A 20038-nucleotide genomic window follows, 5' to 3' on the forward strand; every position below is an offset into this window, starting at 1 on the left:
TGTTTCAAATCAGCAGTGCAATAGATTTTTATTCACATTTGTAGTCCATCACAAGGGAGGAAATGTAAAGAATCAAGTAGCACCTCAGAGCCTGGCAGATCCCTCATATTTACATGTTTTGCAAAGGACAGAGATTTCTTAAGCGTAGTTTTGACTTATTTTACTTTCCCTGCCTCCATAATCCTTTCTAGAGAGAAAAGTCTTGAGATAATTTGGGACACTGTCATGTTGCATTTTTTAAAGATTTTTTTATATTGTCACCACCTTATCATTAAACTAAAATAACTAACTTGTCACCCTTAATGTTTATTCACTGTCTGCATATGGCATAGCTTAGACAATGAAAGCAGACAAGGAACGTTTAGTGTGGTGCAAAATTTGCAAGAGCACCATTGCCAGAAGTAAAAGTCTGTGGTACTTGGGCACTTTTGAAACTTACCCATTGTTTATAGCAAGTTTCACTTTCTCTGCAGCACAGTGTTGGGTTTGTATTCTAAACACTGTAAGGGAATGTTTAAATCCATGCAAACTTTTTATGGGATTTTTTTAAAAAAATGAAATGATACTGTAATTATTTTTTAGAAAACCTATAGTTGGGCTTAAATGGACCTAAATTTCTCTTTAAGAAAACTCCTAGTTATGGTGGGAATACAGTAATGTTAAGAGCCTGCTGCTTCCTTGCCTTATGCCACAAGTTCAAACTCATTGTAATCCTAGTGGAGAGGCTAAAAATGCAAGAAAAAAAGCTTTAGTACTTATGTATATTTAGAAAAATATTTTTATACTGAATTTTTGGAAAAAAAAGTGTTTGCAAAGATCAATCTTGTGTATGGTCCCTCTTATTGCTATGGGTCATTTATCTGTATTCCTAATGAACAATTATTAAAGGGAAAAAGCAGTGACCTCAGGTAGCTTAGTTTTCACACTTTTGTATTACATCAGCAGTATCACCAGTCCTAAGTGTTCAAAACATGTAAATTTGGGTTTCTTTACATTCTGCTCTTGAAGCTTTTAGGGTTCATATTAAGCTTTTTTAATGAAAAAACAAAGATTAAAAACTTTTTTTAAATGAAAGCTGACATTCTCAGGTAATTACTTGACTGCAGATGAGGCTTCAAGAAAAACTCTACGTATGGCAAGATTTGACAATACTGCAGTAATTACCAGAGGGCCCCTTCAGGGTCTGGCTCCTCCTGTGCAAATACATACGAGGACATGCTCATACCCTGAACCATTTTCAGTGTAAGGGCCAGAATCCAACTCTAACTGAAATTTTGGCATCTTTCCATTGCTTTAAATGGGTCTGAAATGGAGTGACAGCTAGGCATAAATGGAAGATTGAATTTTGGACTGTATCACTGGTGGAGGTTCCTAGCCTGTACAACCAGCATACGAGAAGTTTTATTGCTGCAGTTGTTACTATAGAAACCTTGGTTGTATAGATGCAATGAAAGCACCAATTCTGGCTATGTTGCTTAAAAAGAAAATGCACCTTCCATTACATGGAGTTTTGCTTCACGTTATTTGTGTACAAAGTAAGCTATTGGGGATTCATACTTAAAATTGTTCTGATTGTAGAATTAAGCCCAAAGCCCTTAAATATTTAATCCAATAGAACTAGAACCATTACAGTAGTTCTAGTTCCATTGTATAATGCCTTTCAAAGAGTTGTGGTGGAGATAGAAATGTTGCTGCAGTTAAATAAGGAAATGTATGCCAAGGTTTAAGCAACTTGCTCAAGGCCTCACAGCAAGTCTGTGGCAAACTAGGAAACAGACCCTGTCTCCAAGTTCTAGTGCTCTTAAACCACTCCACCATGCTGCCTCTAGTATAAAGTACCTTACCATGGATATTAGTAATTCAGTTAATATGAACATGCCTCCTGCTAGTGAAATATTTGAATGCAAATCTACAATTAAACAGTTGCCTTTTTCTTCAGTTTAGTTTTAGTAATGAGCTCGTTTGTCTGCAAGCTGTATATCTCACTGTATTTAACAGTCTCCAGAAGAGTTTGGACCAGCTGTGGTTACAGCATCTTTAGCACCAAAGCCCAGTTACAAAACCCAAACACACACTTAACCATCTGAGAAACTTTTTTTAATAAAACATACAAAAATTCAGCACTTTGACAGAAAACTGTTTCAAGAGTCTCCATTGTACAGTAGCTGAATGCTGGTTGGGGTTTAAGTTTTAATATATGGAGATATACTTATCTCATAGAACTGGAAGGGACCCCAAAAGGTCATCGAGTCCAGCCCCCACCTTCATGAGCAAGACCAAGTACTGATTTTTGCCCCAGATCCCTAAGTGGCCCCCCCTCAAGGATTGAACTCACAATCCTGCGTTTAGCAGGCTAATGCTTAAACCACTGAGCATTGTTAAACACATTGTTCCCTAAAAGGAAAAACACAATTTGAGGTACTGGAAGATATACTGCAATGATTAAATAGCAGACAAACACTGCATACGTTTATTAATAGACTATTTGTATATCCAGGCAACCTGCCTAAGAGCCTGTTCCAATTGACTTCATTGGGAGCAGAAGAGGGTCCTAGAGACTTGAAACTGAACCAACACTGGCTGGATACCAACAGGAATAAAAGGGCACCACTTAACAATGATTATTGTTCATTCAAGAAGTAGCAACTGTCCAAAGTTATGTTTTACAAGCCATTCTATTTTTAATAGTTTTGTGGAAAAAAAAAAAACACTTTCACAAATTGCCCCATCACTAAAGCCTTGAGAATCTTGTACAAAATGACTACATCTCATAGTCAACTTTTAAATAGTCCTTGGGCTGTTAGATAAGTTACTAATGCTAATAAATCTAGTACCTACAGAAATTGATTTTAAAAATCACATGGCCTGATTCCTTAAACATGTCACCTGTATGTGTTAAGTGGATTTAAGGACTATGCCTTCCACATTCCTCAGCTTTGGTGTAGTTTCTCCTGTATAAGATCCCAAGCAAGCAAAATCCCCTTCTCCATCTGTTAGATATATTCAAGTAAAATATTGTAGCAAGGGGAAGGAAGCTTTCTTGAAGTTCTTAACTGGACTTTAAGGGATACGATTTTGAAAACCAAGGTTGAGGTCAGTGAGCTGCCACGTTCCCGCTTTGTGCATGGAATTAGGTATTCTTAAACATCAGTTGTGCTTACAAAAGTAGAAGCATAGGAAAAGGCAGGCTGAAAGACAGCCCCAAGTTGTTAGAAGCAAATGCACTTTTTAAAATAATACAGAAGAGGTTAGCAGAAAAATGTAAACATGAATCAGTGAGAGGTTAAATGTGGAGTTACTTCCCCCCCTAACATGACAAAGCTGAACATTTAGGTTACTAAAGTTTACAAAACATTAACTAATTTTGTAATGATTTAATTTCAATTAAGGTGTTTAAGTATGAGGCAGTTGCAAACCCTGCAAGAGTGTTTAAATCCAAACACTACAGCTTATACAAGTACTCAGTTTGTCTCTGATGCAGCTTTCATTAGCCAAATGAAGTGAAATAAATGGGAAAACATTACATCAGTTTTTAAGTACAGGAGTTTACACTAGTTTTACAGGTTACATCAGTTCTTAGTTTCAAGCTGTTATGATTTTTGACATTAGACTATCCCTTTAAGCAGGAGGAATTTGAAATCAGTTTTAAAGTTTTACAAAACAAGGTAGACATGCTAGCAACTTGAAGCTGTCTCATTTGGGCACCCAAAGGGTTCTGATTCTGAGTAGGTGAAGGCTTTCTGAAAATCAGGCCCCTTTAAAATGTAACAAGTTGAGCAGCCAAAATCACTAATTACTTTTGAAAACCTTACACATTATACATGGCTTTTTAACTACTGAAAACAAATTAAATGCATAACACAGCTTTCACTCAGATGCAAGCAGCATTGTCTATGAACACGCATTTCAAAACATTGTCAACATAAGTATATTTCTCTGTGTACATAAGAAAATAGAGGGAATAGTTAAATGAGAGGCAGGCACACAAAATCTGCTAGAGATTGCACATCATGGATTGCTTAATTAAATCTGTCCCTATTCCCATGTAAATAGCACACACCATTGTTCTTTTAACAAGTAAGGATTGGTAAATAATTAAGTAACAAATGCTGTTTCCTCCTCTAAATACACAGAATATCACCCACTCCAAACTGCAGCTTCTACAGTTACATTTTCTCATGGATGTATAAGCATAAAAAAACTGCATCTTGGTCTTCTACTGGACTCGCTGGTGCAGGGAGTCAAGATTCTGAACTGTAATGTGCCTTAAGCATGTTGTAATAGCTTGAAACATGATAAATGCCCTCGGCTTCAAAGGATTAAAAAAACAGGATTCAAGTGCAAGGGAAAAAAAGGAATTCTTCCATCTTCACTGATGCTTCTTTGGTGGAACCCGGGATTTTGCAATCACAATAGGAACGGCAGACAGCAACCCAATCAGTAGAGCCCATAGTGGGCGGTAGAAGAGCCACCCCACAGAAATAGTTAGCAGGGAGAGTGAGGTGGCTATACAAAAAGCAAAAGCTTTAAGTCCAATATTAACCAGATCTCGAACAACAGGAAACCAATCCACTGTGGTTAGGAAGAAAAATTAAACAGAAAATGAAACATTCGACAATGTGAATAGCTGTAAGATTTAATACTGCTAAAAAATTGTGGTTAGAGTCCCCATACAGCTGCCAGTGAAATCAACGGAAAGACTCCCATCCACTTCAATGAACAATGGATAAGGTCTTTCCACAGTCCTTTCAACCAGAGGATCTCAGATCACTTTACAAACATGGACAAGGAAAGCCTCAACATCTCTGGGCGGCAGTTAAGGGTCATTCCCCTTCTCTTCAGATAGGGAAAGTCAGGCAAAGTAGTTAAATACCTGTTCCAAGATACAACAGTAATTGTATGGCAGAGCTGGGAATAGAATCCAAAGCCTCCTAATAGCCAAGCCTGTCCCATATCTAAATTAAATTAATGGAAGTATCCTATCTCCTAGAACTGGAAGGGACCTTGAAAGATCATCAAGTCCAGCCCCCTGCCTTCACTAGCAGGACCAAGTACTGATTTTGCCCCAGATCCTTAAGTGGCCCCCTCAAGGATTGAACTCACAACCCTGGGTTTAACAGGCCACTACTCAAACCACTGAGCTATCCCTCCTCCCTCTACAAGGCCATCCTTCTGCTTATGTTTAATATACATAGAATAGATGTGTGTGAAAGTCACAAGAGGAAAGACTAGGTATAACTGGTCACATTTCACTGAGAACTGGAAATTGCATAAACTTCCCTGAAGAGTCTCAAGTACCATGAATGTTTTTTTCAAAATATGGGATAGATGCTATTTCAGAGCAAGAGGTAGCTCTGGAATTCAATTTATGCAAGTTTAATGTAAAAAACGCTCTTTTGCCACGTTTCTCCTTGTAACATTTGCCTTAAACTAAAATACAAATAATTCAAGGCCCATCTTTTTGTTCTGTGTTTGTACCGCGCCTAGCACAGTGGTGGCCTGGGACTCAAGGCATTACTGCAATACAAATAATCACAACAAGTCGGACTTCAGACATGGCAGTTCTGTATTTGGAAACAATAGCAGGTCTGATAGAGATGCATGGGGAAAGTCTTTAAAGAACCTGCCCAGCTTGTGTTATCAGTCTCTGACTTTGGTAAGCACCCGCTGGGGACTAGACTGAGAGACGAGACCATGAATTGTGACCTAATCCACGTTTTAAATTACATGGGTTCAAGTCTCAAAGTTCTGATCCAGATTTCATACACCCACAAAGCAGACGTTTGGATCTGGGATTTTGGGTCTGATCATTATCAATTTAGAGGCCAATAGCAAAGTTCAGATCCCGATTCAAATTCTCCTCCCTCCAAAAATTCATTTGTGTGTGTCGGTCATTTTATCATTAGGATCCAGTGTTTTGAGTCAGGTCCAATCTCCAAACCGAGCTCTGTTTCTAGTAACTGACTTACCCAAAGTGTAAAGGATTCTGGTCATAAGGTTGATGCCTACAAACATCGCCAGCCAGCCAGCTGCACGGAGACCCCAGGTCTTCATGGTGTTACTTTCATGCTCTTTTTGAAACACCTCCTGAAACCCAAACACTGTTACACATTGCCCATTTCTGGGTTCCTCCAAGCCCCAAATCCTGCTGCTTCCTGAACCTTATGAATAAATACATCACAGCTGATCATGCTTGGAAATATTAATGCTTCCCAAGAGATACAGGGCCATTTGCAATACTATCTTGGCTGCTAAAAGTGTGGCTTTTTTTCCTCCCTCAACAGCAGCCCAACATGTTACAGCAGTGGCCAAACAGCAGGGCCAAGGGCATCTTTGTGGAGTCCTAACTTGGTCCCCAAAATTTTCTGTCACACCTGTAACTAAAGGTGAGGACACACCTGAAAAGTGCACAATTGTTGTTGCTGATGAACTCAAATAAGGAGCATCCATTTCCCTATCAAGAAAGAATCAGATAACCATTTAATCAAAAACTAGTGTGCTTACACCTCTGTAAAGATTGCTGCCTTCTCTCTTTCCTTATTCAAACACATGCACTAAAATCAGCAACCTCCATTGGGACCAGGGGAAATTGTAAAAGAGCTGCATATAAATTAATTTTGTTGTTTTTATTCAGAAGAGATATGTGTGTTTTGCTGACTAGAAATGTGAGCATGTTTCAAAAACAAGACACTGCCTAGCAAACAGTTTTAGTAAAGGAGATTTTCAGAACCACATGTACTACATTAATGAATTAAGTTCACACATGCTTTGAGATGCTCTGCAACTGCTTATAAAGATTTTATAGTAGTAAGACACCTCCTGGAAACTACTTGTATCCTGTTTGGACCAATTTCTACATTGGTGGTGTCTCTGTTTCTGCTGAAGTAAAAATATATTAAGGTTCACATCTTACAACGGAAGTTGTTACTATTTCTTATCTCTTTCCAGATCAGCCTGAAGCAAGAGCCAGTTCACTTGCTTTTGGAAACTCAAATACTTGGCATCAAGGATCTTTGCAGCAGGGCACAAAACAATCACTAATGGAAGCCAACCTGCCAGGGGAGTAAGTGAATCACCAAACTGCTGGAACATGCAGGGTTTATTGGAACCCAGTTAGTTGCCTGAGGGTTCCTACCCAACTTTACTAACAAATTGTGTTTAATGTCTAGGTCCCTTAAAAGGGAAGGATTTTGGAAGGGGTGGGGGTGGAATTACAGGCTTTAATTAAAGAACTAACTTTTTAAAATATCACCTTTAGAAAGTATTTGGGTGATCATGAAACAAACAGATGGCAAACAATGGGGTGGGGGCAAAGAATTTACAACAGAGTTGTTGTAGCTGAGTTGGTCTCAGGACATGAGAGAGGCAAGGTGGGTGAGGTAATCTCTTTGGTCCACTAACAGACATTACTGTACCCACAGTCACACTCTCATTTACAGCAGAAGTAAGCAGTAGCAGAAGGAAGTTATTTTGTGTGGTAACTTTAGCCACAAATCACTATTTAATGAGCAAGAATGAAACAGCCAAACTGGCTACTGCTAATAGGGTAAGAGTACACAGAGTTTGCATTCTTCTGAGACAGAGCAAAGGTTAGGCATACACAAAGACCAGGGTGGGGGGGGATGAGGGAGGTGGACACAGGCTCACAACTTTCTTGCCCTCCAGCAGTGAGATTAGAGGCAGGAAAGGCAATACTCAGACCAGATTTCTCCTGTCCAGTAGCAGACTGGTAACTTACCACCCGATCTTTCCCCTGCAAATGGAACGTGAAGAGGGAGGAAACTCACTGTCCCATTCCCTGCTTCTTGCTACCTCCTCCAGTTTCAATGCTAGCTGTCTCCAATAGTTTACTCATGCTGCGGGATAACTCACCTCAGCAGAGAGATCGCCAGGATAAAGAATCTGCAGAATGTCTCCAGATTTGGTTTGGTACGAAACCAACTGGTCCCCTCGCTGACGAGCAATCACAGTCACCTTACAAGAGGCAAAGGAACCAATCAAAGAGCTTTACTTATTACAGCACTGGGGCCTTAGGGAGAAAATTACTGGAGAACCTGAAGATTTACCACATCTGCTGGGCCCCGGTGGGACTTGTCTCCACTCAGACCCGCATAGAAGAATGAAACACGAAGGTCTCCCACCTGAAAATAGGGAAATCATCATAAGTTCATAAAGATTTACTTCAACAAAAGATTCCCAGCGAAGCCACTCTGCACGGGAATGTCATGGGAGGATGCTGTGCCATAAGGCTTTGCACCAACATGTGAGACAGCCAGGTAGATTCCTGGGTTGTGATTTTTCCAGGCTGGGTTGGCAGAAGGGGAGGGCTGCAGAGACAGCACAGCTCAAGTCCCAAAGGAGAGCAAGCTTTATGCCACTTTCCTCTCGGTCTGATTTAGGAGTAGCAAGGATGGGCTCCCAAAGAGAGTTAGTTAGCTCTCCTCAGCCACAGGCAGGCCGTGCCAGCCAGCATCGACCTGGCTCACTCATTACTGCGCTCAGTTCACTTGCGCTGAGCAGACCTAACTCAGACAGACCAGTTAGACACCGATGAAACCCACCTATGCGAGAATAGCAGTAGCCCTGCTCCTGTTTCTTTAAATTTAAAAGCATCTACTTAGCCTGTCAGTCTAAGACAGGAAGAAGACACTCGAGAAGAGAAAGAGGAGGGTGAGGGCAGGATCAGAAGTTCCTTTGATACACAGAAATTAATCACTCTTCCATTAGCTCTGCAGTCAGAGCTAAGTTGGCAAGCCGCTCAGCCCTATGACTTCCATTGATTTCAATGGGAGACGAGAGTGGCGTGCAGCTTGCAGGATAAAACCCTACTTTTTCTTCGATGAATAGATTTTAGTTGCTGCCTTGATGGTCTTTGCAAAGCCCCTTCATCTTACTTCTGGACGCCCGGGATTCTCGCTGTGATAAAAGTAATCTCCTCTTCGAGTAATGTCAGCATGCGGATCCTCCAATTTCGACAGGCTCATCTGCTTAAAACTGTCAATTTTCTCAACAAGACCTGAGCAGAATAAAGAGCCAAATGTAGGTCTCAGGTGGCGCATTGACTCCAGGATCCATTTTGTTAGCCCTAGACAGCCATTTAAAAGTCCGCCATCCCAAAAGATAATGAACCAAAAGCCATCCGCAGTGCAATGCCAGTGAGCTTAATGGTGTTACACCATTGATGTACTTGACCCAGTGTGTATTTGTTATATAAGTAAAAAACATCCCTTACCTTTTGAAAGAAAGAAACTGCCCACCTGGACATCAGGAGCAATTGCAGTGAAAGATTCCACAGCCATGGCACTTGGGGGAAAGAAATAACCTCTGTATAAATTCTAGTATTATGAGCACACTCTTGACCAACAATATAGAATACACAGAAGCACAAAATACTGTACGCATGCTGATAGAGACAAACAGACAAAGACGAGTGAGAGTGTCCCTGTGAGTTAAATAACTGCCATGATGTAAGGATAAATACATTAGAAGATTGTTAGGTGCTCAGATACTACAGTAATAGGACCATTAGTAGTTACTAAGGTTAGAAGGGGCAATTATGATCATCTGGTCTCATTCCTGCATAACACAGGTCAGAGAATTATACCAGGTGATTTTTCACATCTAGCCCATAACTTCTAGTTGAGCTAGAGCATCTCTTTTAGAAAGCCATTTAAGACTTCACATGATGAAGAATCCATCACATCCCTAGGTAACTTGGTCCAAGGGTTAATTACCATTATGGTTTAAAAAATGAATCTTATTTCTAAGTCTGAATTTGCCTAGCTTTAGCTTCCAGCCACTGGATCTTGCTATGCCTTTGTGTCTGGTAAATTAAAGAGCCCTCTATCAGAAATCTTCTCCCCAAGTTGGGACTTAAAAACCATGATCAAGTTATAGTAGTAGCTGAAGCCCCAGTAGTTCTGGAAGCACTTACACATGTGCTTAACTTTACTACCATAAATAGTTCCATTGATAACTCAAGGTAGTAAAGCAAACAAACATGCATAATAAGTGTTTGAAGGATCAAAGCCCAAGATACATATAGAGAGAGCACCCTATAAAAGAAAGAATAAATTCAAAGACCATATCTTTTCCCTACAAACGGTTTCTTAGAATTTGAGTCTCTTACACTTATAATAGCTAATGAGGGGATAAGGCACTTTGACACATTTAAAATGGACTTGAAAGACATAGGTTCCCATCAGAAAGGCATGAACTGTAAATTTTAGTGTTCAAATTGGTGGGTTTCAGTCAGGCATGTAACTCATTTACAATGGCATTCACAGCTTTTATGGCTTGCACCATTTGACTCTGGGCTGCTACATATTTTATTTCAGAGTAGCAGCCGTGTTAGTCTGTATCCGCAAAAAGAACAGGAGTACTTGTGGCACCTTAGAGACTAACAAATTTATTAGAGCATAAGCTTTCATGGGCTACAACCCACTTCTTCGGATGCATATAGAGTGAAACATATATTTTATTGTTATTCCTGTGGCAGCCCTACAAGCAGAATGTGATTTGCTTTCAAATAATAATCTTAATGGTAGATCTGGTTGGAAAATGTCAATAAAAAAAATAAAAGAAAACTGACACAACAGTCCCTCCACCCTGCCATGTTTTCTGACCAGCTCTAAGTTATTCGCATTGCTCATGGTGCCAATTTGTTAAAAATACATTGAATATATTGGAAACAAAATTCCACTTGCATAAAAATGCTTCAGTTTATGGGACATTTGTGAAAGTCCAAATCTCCAAAGCAAAGACGCAGAGATTTTGCAAAATCCCAAATGCCCGTTTTCCCACCTATCCTTATAGACATTCTTTGCCACATCACACCACTGGAAAATGCTCAGCTACTACCCTAAACATGGTAGTATAAGAACCTGTATGTAATATTATTTGTATTACCATAGTGCTTAGGAGCTTCTAAATCAGAACCCCACTGTGCTAGGCACTGTACAAACACAGGACAAAAAGAAGGTCCATAACCCAAGGATCTTACAAGAATAACTCAAAAGTTAATAACTCAATAAGTCAAAATGTGGCAGCAAGGAGTAATTAAAAATAAATTATGCCTTGAGTGACTGACACAAACCAATCTGTGATCTTGCATATGCGCTGTCAAAAGATGCGTGCACTATTGCATCTGGCATGACAATCACACGGGATGTCATTCTATTTTTGTATTTTTAATAGCTCCATGCTTCACTGATGGATTATGAAAGTCAGAAAGGAATCCTTTCTAGTTTTCATACTTGGAGGCAGCACACTCCAGGGGCACAATACAGTTGAAGTCAGGAAGACCCCCTGCCTATTAATTATTAGCTATAATATAAATAACTTAATCTTGGCTCCACTGTTGATTCACTGTGGTACCCTTGAGCAAATCCCCTCCCCCGCCGTGTCTGTACTTCAGTTTCCCCACCTATAAAACAACAATAATTTTCACTACCTCACAGAGTGCTGTAAGGATTAGTCGGTTAGCATGTGTATCAAATTCAAAATATTATATTAAAGTCAGAATTACCTGGGGTTTTTATGGCCAATCTCTCGATCAAAGTTTCTGCTGTTCACAACTTCTGATTTCCATTCAGTGTCTAAGGAAAATGGGACAGAAGTTGGGAAGAGAAGAGTTAAAAACACTAAAATCAGGAATGTTCTGCTTAAATGCCACAGATGGAGACGACAAGCTTTAGGCAAGGTGCCTTATACTTGCAGTAACAGTCTTTACACCAAGATGTACATTTAAAAAGGTTCCCTATATACACCTACGTCTCATGACATATTTATAAAGGAATGGAAGGATTTAGGGAAAGACTACCTGGTGTGAAATCCTGGCTCCTCTAAAGTCAATGGGAGTTTTGACACTGACTTTAGTAGAGCCAGGATTCCACCCCGGTTCCCATCACTGGATGATTTCTGGCTGGCTGAGAAGGGATAACTGTTCTGCTGGAACAAGCTGGTTCAGTGTGGAGATCCAGCAGACAGAGAGGGGAAGAAGCCCCTGTAGGACACAAAGTTGTGCTACTGTCTTCACCGCAAAGAAACACAAAGCAGCTTCTTGAGATGCTCAGTATCTGGCAGCTTCCTTCTTACTCCTGCAGCATTATAATCTCTTCCCTCTTCTTTGTGCAGCTCATCTGCTAAATAAGGAAAGCTCCATGTTTCCATGCAAGGACAAAGACAAAGCAAGGGATCCACATTAAAGGGTGAAGTGGGGGTGCTTGCATGGAATGCTCTCGTGTGACCTACTGACAACTATTGGATGGAACACACCGGTCTAGTCTATATTAGTTCCCTTCTAATGTAGGGCAGCTCCTTTAGCTCACAGCCACCAGTTCTGGTCCTGATATATCTCTATATGAGGGAGCTCTATATTCCAATAGGCTGATGGTATTTTTTATAATCATGCACATGCATTGTTACATACCCACATTACATGCCCATGTGCTTGAATCAGGGACAAACGAGGCTCAGAGACTAATCTCCTGAGATGTGATGACTCAGAGTCAGAGTATTTATTTTCTGCCATCGGGTAGCTCAGAATAAGAGGAAAATAATCCTCTACACTGCTTCTGCCAGATGTGCATTATAGTTTTTGCCAAATGCTTGTCAAAAGGCGGAGGCACTCAAGATACTGGGCGTTTCCACTGGCTGACACCAGTGCCTGAGCAGTCTCTCAGTACATTACATATACAGTATGAAGTACACATGCCACTCCTCCCAGTCACCCGCTCTGAACTATCCAAGCCTGAAGACATTTTGGGATTTCTAGGTTATTCATGTACAGCGTCCCAGTTTGGTCCTCATCTCAATTACCTCATGGAACAAAGTCTCTGCCATTTGCTAAGGGAGCATGGAATGAATCTTTCCCTGTTGCTCCAAACTCCTTTCCTCTCTTCCTAGTAGGGCACTGTAGGACTTATTTTTAAATCAGCATGCAAACCACATTTTGAATTCAAAGGGGGAGTACTGTGCATTGATAAACTTACTATAAGAATATCTTGTTTCTTTCTTAACTTCGCCATTCTCCTCATATTCTCTGCAGAAGAAAACACACACAGCATGAAGGTCAGGACAGGGCCCACCGCACAAGTGAAACTTAAGGAAGCCCATGGGAAACCAAGCACAAGCCAAACTTATCTTTAGAATGAAGTGAACATTTCCCTAAATAATGGATTCTGAACAGCAAGGTCAGGGGGGAATCCTGCAGACAGGTATCATGAAGTGGCACACAGCCTGCCCTTCCCATATAGCTAACTGGAAGGGAGGTGTCCACTAGATTAGTGGTGGGGAGCCCGATATGGGAAGGTCTGAGAACCACTGCCCTAAACCAAGGACTCTTACTGCCATTAGCATCATATGCATATTATAGGTAGTTACTCTGATGGCAGTGTGTAGAGTACAGACACCTACTCTAGAATAGAGACAGTACCCAGCTAGCACAGGTATACGTAGCGGAGTAGACAGTGAGGCACAGCTTTGGTGAGTAGAGTAGAGATTCCTACATCCCTGAACCCTACAGTATATACCCCACACAGCTCTATACCACACCCAACCAATGCCCCCCATGTCTACACTGCTGCCTCCCTGCTGCCAGAGCCTTTCCCTCCTGCAGTGAAAGGCTCCAGCAGCAGGGAAAGGCTCTGGCAGAGGGGAGCTGACAGATCCTTTCCCCGCTGCTGAAGCCCTGGACTGTGGCGCGCTACACACTGCAGTGACAAGTGCGGATGTAGCTGCCTTTCACTGTGGCGTGTAGCTACATGTGTGGTGCCCGTACCTTACACAGTGCTGTAAATGTAGACACTCTCTAAATTGGGGACCTCTTGTTTTCTGCATCCTCATAATTTTCTAGATGATTGTTTTCTGAGTGTTATAACAGTTTCCCAAATAGTGAGTCCTGATTCCATACCCAAAGCTACAGACATCCATAACAAGTTTTTATGATAGCAAATTATGTTGTTGTTTAAATGTCAGTAAAATAATCAGTAAATAATAATAATAATGCTTTGCTCTTCTATTGCACCTGTCAGCAAAGCAGCTAAAAGACCTTTCCTACATTCACTCTTGAAAGCTTCACAGCCCACTGGGACGAAGGTGCCAATAAGATTATTACAGGCAAACTTCAATGAACTGAAAGTTTTGGATGACCCTGAGACATTCAAGAAACTAGAATTTACAGAAATTAATTTTGGTTTTTTATATGACTGTTGAAATTGGGGGGGAGGGGTAGGAAAAGTTTGGATAATCCAAAATTCAGATACTGTTTTTCTCGTGTAGCCGTTTTATAGATGGGCGAATTGAGACAGAGGAAATTAAGTGATTTGCCCAAGGCCACATACTGAGTCACGGCTGTTGGCAGGGCTGAGAATATAACCCATGAATCTGGATTCCCAGGCCTCTGTTCTAACCAGTATATCATACTAAATATATTTTAAAACATTTTAGGTTATGATAAGATCATGGTATTGATTAGACACTTTCACAGAGTTTAAGGCCAGAAGGGACCCTTAGATTATCTAATCTGATTAAGTTTCACCTAGTTACCCATTCACGGCATTCCAGCCAGTGATCAAGGGCTGTAGTTTACCACAGAATTCACATCTTAAATTGTGGGTTTTACTTGTTCTAAGAAAGTTCATCATCATTAAGGGGAGGAAAGGAAGAATCCACATTTAACATGGAAAGGTTTCCAGATCCAGCAGAAGCCATTTAAAATGTGTTTACTTTCTGGCAAAGGAGGTCAAAAATGAGCTTGTGCCTCCATTCTCGAGTTTGAGGGTTCAACAGTGGAGAGGGTTCAGCAGGGCGATACCAGAAAGTGTTCTCTACTCTGCAGCTAGACTTTGCACTTAAAAAACTTAAGACATCAGGAGCAAATGCTTCGAGATTATGGGCTGCAAAATGATCAATGCAGGGAGAAGTCCTAGGCAATACTGAGCCATAGAGACTCATGGAAGTCAGCAGGGTTCCGCAGGGGCACAGCCACATTGATCAGTCTGTACGATCCTTAGTGGCACTTTAAAAAATATATCATTGATTTCTATACTTTTTAGAAAAGTGTATTCAACCGTTTTTGTAAATTATTATAAGTTATGCATGTGTGGATTCTACGGACATCAACAAATTAATATTCCAGGAGCCTATGGAATTGTATCAGAAAATAGAAGGTAAAAGCCACAGCTGTATCTTAGATTTCAAGAGGTCTGATATAGTACTATATGAGGTTAGGGGATGGGGAAAACATTTCACATACTGCTGGAGGTTGTTGGGATTCTCCTGCAATTGGATCCACCCGCATAGAGCTCATTACAGGATTGGGGCCATAATCACTAAACCAAAATTAAATGAAATTGTAAAAACCCAAGGGCTCTAGGGGCATCACGTTATCAAAAAAAAGGGGGTAATTAGCCAGCGCCTTTTCCTTAAATTGTGATTGGATTCTGGTAAGAAGTCAAAATGATGAGCCTATGACTTACTTGGAGTCTTCATATTCTACCCATTGATACATTTCCACCTGACGTTTCAGTTTGACAGCCTGGATGGAGAGCCCATAGCTAGGATCAAACAAAGGCTATAGGATAGAAATAAAATACAAGTCAATCTAAAAAGCTGCATCTCAGACAACTCCAAACTGCATTTTTTCATTATTGATTCCAGCAGAGCAGATACTTGTGAATTTATCTTGGGGAGAGCTCACTTTATTGTGATGAAAAAGTAAAGGGGATGTCATAGGAAAAATTTTCCTTCAAAAACACTCTGAAATAAAAAGAAAAAGGCCCCAGTGACATACAGCAAGACAGATGATGGAATAAAAGTATAACAACGCATCAGGAACAGTTATTTCTCTGAACTTCTAAGCTGTAGCTTCTTTCATCTGAGGATCTTGAAGAATTTTACACACATTAATTAAGCTTCCCAAAACCACATGATAAGAACGTATCTCCATTTTGTGGATGAGACACCACATTTATCACTGTCAAAAGTATGTGAAATTTCATGAAGCCACAGAGATATCTCAGTGATGGATAGGATGTAAAAACCTTCAAAAACAGGGTGGACTACACCCTATTTGCTTATACCACTGGTGAATTTGACCTGAAGAATCCAAGACAGCAAGCCATTGGCACAGCAAGGAAATTGAGCCAGGATTCCTGGTTCTCACTTCTAACCATTAAACCATGCATGAACCCATTTGAAGAGAACCTTTTATTCTTTTCTGCTGGCCGCTATTCCATCACATTCTCTCTTGCAAAAAGAACTGACCACAAACAACATCACTATCTCTGGAATAACCCAGAAGATGCACAGCCTCTGCAGCGTAAGATCCTCAGGACTTTGTGTCTGCAGGAATGCACAGCTGGCTCCCAAACACACAGCACAGGAATGGGGAGGAACATTTCCAGATGGGAGGTTTACAGCCCACAGTAGTATTTCATATCAAGCAAGTATAGGTTTAATCTGGCAGTAAAGAGTTTTCCTTCCTTTTAGTTCATGCATTATTTTCAAACCAACTATTGTTTATTTACCTTTGATGTTCTAAGGGCACCTGACAAGTGCACTAGTTTTCCCTCATTCTGTTGAAACACGCTGTGAATATTGTCAAGAGGGACCACGAGAGAAAGCCCCTCATCAAGGGAAGTGGCTGTCTTCAAAGCTCGTCCCTGTAGTCAATTAAAAGAGAAAAAAGAACATGTGGAGGTACAGTAACAGAGGGCCACTTTGTTAGTTTAGTAGGAGTTGGGGCCACAGCTTCCATGAAGTGCTAATAGGTTCAGCCTCCATGGATGTAACCAAGGAACACATCTGCACTTCCAAGCTGTCACAATCTTATGTCTGATACTTAAGAGAGTAGTACTTATTTGTGAAACTAACCCCACCGGTGTTAATGGAACTACTCATGTGCACAGGAATTACTCCCAAGAGTAAGAGTTTGTGGGATAATTAGACTAGCAATAACAGGTGGCACCCTTAAAAAAAAAAAACCCACTACCCACACATGTAGTTCTACTGAAGAAAACAACTGCTCTTGATTTACACTAGCATGAGAGCTCAATCCAGCAATCCTTATGCATGTAACACTCACAATGACTTTGATGGATGTTGCAGGCACATACAAGTTGCAGGCTAGGACCCTAAAATTACTCTCTCTCACCTTTTACCTTACCTGTTGTTTTTGAATAACTGTAATGGTGGTACCATCGTGACTCTGTTCCACTGTCCAATTGTTCTGATTTACTATCTAGCCATTTTTCCTTCCCTATTTTCAGATTATTGTTCCTTGTCCTACAATCTCCTAAACCTGTGAACAGTTCCCTTCCTTCATTTATATAGCGATGGTTAGAAACTGTAGATGAAAATCTGAAATACAATTTCACAAAATTCTGCTCCCACCCCAAAGTTTCCAACCAGCTCTAAGTATAAATACCTTCAGGATAACAGATTATGGCCTCAATCCCGCAAACTCTTACGCATGCACTTAACTTTACTACCTATGAGTAGTTCTGTTGATTTCAACGGGACTTCTCATGGTAGTAAAATTGAGAACATAATCAGACTAGGAATGAATTAAAATAGACAGTTTGACATAATGCATTAAATAACCTTAAGGATAATTTATCTGCCCAGTTTAGCTAGATGTATTCAGTTCCTTTCATGTAAGTAGAATCAAGCTAACTGTAAATTTAGCCTTGCAATATACCAAGAGAATGAGGAAGCAATGAGAGAATAAAAACCAGGCTGGATAAAAATGATCACCCCGCTCGCTAATGGTAAGCCATTTTCTGAGACTGGTGAAACAAGTCCGCTAGACAACCTCCAATTCCCATATTCAATAGTGATTCATTCTGTGCTTCTGCAGCACATCAGCTCCCTCCTCACTACAACTGCCTCTCAGCTGTGCAGCACGGAGCAGAAATTATGTACACAAATGAGGTGCACTAGCACATAGCACACACATGCAAGTCCATGCAAACTCTTCCAATCACACTTGTCATGTGCTGTTGACCCACCTTTCTCTGCACTTCCCAGTCAATCCACTCCACTGCCAATGGATCTTATCTTACTCAGTCATATTCTCTCTCTACTCTCCACACTCAGTTCTAGATAAAATGTCCATATATGGCTCTACCATCCCATCTCATATCCCGCTGTAACACTCCCATCTTCTAGGGGGTGTTACAGGACCAGCCTGCAATTCAGGCTCTCCACATACATGCCACCTCTCTCAAGTGTAAATTACTAATGAATCCTGGAAACAATCTGAACAGTTCAGCAACATAGTGTTATAAACATTTTAGCAAGAAGAGCTTTGTCTTGAAGAGCACTGGACTTTGGGCATAGAGGTAAACATGGACTTGAAAAGAAATTCAAAGGTCAATAGTGTTTCACTTACCTCATTGGTAAAAAGAAGGTAGAAAGAGAGAGAAAATGCCGCAAGTCCAATTAGCATCCCTCCAGCAGTGTCACTGAGTCTCTCCAGAAACCCTGGCTTGGGCTCACTTGTGATTTTAACATTTTCTTTCTTGCTGCTTGTGTCAGAGAACTGGCAAAGAAAAACAAACACTAAATAACTTCTTAGCTAAGGCAGAAATTGCTTTGCCACTCACGGGGTCCCTTGTTTAAAAGGCACATCTCCTGATTTAGAGCAAACCTGATCTCTCTCCCAGTTAAACATTTGTCTCATCTCACTTTTATTACTTTTAGTTATTTATACCAGAAAAACTGTAAATAAACTGAGGTTTATTGAATGAGGTAATTTACACAATAATAGTCCGGTGTATTCTTTAAAGCTTCCTGAGCTATGTTTTGTTAGGTTTCTCATTTTGTGTCAGTAGCACATATTTGGGTGTTGGCAGGTTAAATTATATTCCTGGCACCTCTACCATATAAAAGTGGGGCTGTGACTAACAGACAATATTTTACATTACTATGGAATAACTGACAGTATTTTTCAAAAGTAAAGACCACTCTCCCTCTTATGAAGGATCTTGGGCAATAAATGGAGACAGCTGATTTGATCTAAACAGATATTATTCTATTGTCTTCAGATTAAAAGCAAAATAATATTGGAGTGGAGGCACTGGGTAGTTATATTGGTGGTGAGGAATAGCTAGAAACAGTTTTAGAATTGCTTTAGGTAGCTAAGTAAGATTTGCAGGTTTGGGGATTTTTTTAGAAAATGCTCAGGAAGGGAGTGACCATCCCATCACTTTTTGTTCCAATCTGAGCATTGCATGTAGGATATAAAAATTGTGTTATAGCCAAACTGCCTCTTACAACCACACACACACTTCCCGCAGCACCACGAAGCGACCCAGTTAAAATACAACACGGTAGAGGGGCGGGGAGACTACGAGGTGCCACCGCGTCCCGGAGGGAGAAGCAGCCAGCGGCCAGGAGCGGGGGGTGGTAACGTGAGTTATTCCCGGACAGACGAAGGCTCCCCACCCGGACTCACATACTTACATGCCCGGACATCTTCAGCCTCAGCCGGGTGCGGCTTAAGCCCGGGCTAACGCAGCGGAGACGGACACCCGCGCTGAGCTCCCAACCCCGCACCGCCCCAGAGACCCCTCCACTGCCCCGCTCCCCGATGCACAGACTCTGAGCGCAGCGCAGCGAGCAAGTTGCCGCCCTAGGGACACACTGTTGCACATAGAACTTTAGCCCGGCAGCTGAGCCCCAGAGCAAGGCATGCTGGGCAATGTAGTTTCAAGTTTTGTCGCCGTGGGGCATGCTGGGAAATGTAGTCCACGCGTTGGTTCGGGCAATCGAATCCGAGCCCTGACAGAAGCTCGCTGTCACAGGGCACGATGGGAAATGCAGTCCTGTGACTGTAAGAAGCGCGGCAAAACCCAAAGCACGCCGGGATAGGCAGAAGGGTGGCCCGCAAAGCTCCTGGTCTTTGCTGCGGCCCCCGCTTTCCTAACTGCTCCTCCGTGGAGCTGCGGCCGATAGAGGGCACCCTCTTCGCAGCCATCAGGATCTTGAATACGGCTCTCAATCAGGCGCGGTGCAGGGCAGCCCGGGGTCCTTC

At 41.2% G+C, this 20038-nt stretch overlaps 1 protein-coding gene across 1 annotated transcript; it reads right to left on the reverse strand.

The window, feature by feature from the left end:
- Nucleotides 1-2447: 2447 nt before the first annotated feature.
- On the reverse strand, nucleotides 2448-19683 carry TMEM43 (transmembrane protein 43). The gene is made up of 12 exons (XM_024207510.2): nucleotides 19468-19683; nucleotides 18395-18544; nucleotides 16530-16664; nucleotides 15480-15574; nucleotides 12993-13042; nucleotides 11528-11597; nucleotides 9233-9303; nucleotides 8895-9016; nucleotides 8067-8141; nucleotides 7873-7974; nucleotides 5970-6087; nucleotides 2448-4572 (listed from the first exon to the last, which is right to left on the reverse strand). The coding sequence occupies exons 1-12, from the start codon at nucleotides 19477-19479 to the stop codon at nucleotides 4370-4372; spliced, it is 1203 nt and encodes a 400-aa protein (XP_024063278.1). The 5' UTR covers nucleotides 19480-19683; the 3' UTR covers nucleotides 2448-4369.
- Nucleotides 19684-20038: the final 355 nt, after the last annotated feature.

Source organism: Terrapene carolina, unplaced genomic scaffold, assembly GCF_002925995.2.
Source record: "Terrapene carolina triunguis isolate 2854851 unplaced genomic scaffold, T_m_triunguis-2.0 Scaffold89, whole genome shotgun sequence".
NCBI lineage: Eukaryota > Metazoa > Chordata > Testudines > Emydidae > Terrapene > Terrapene triunguis.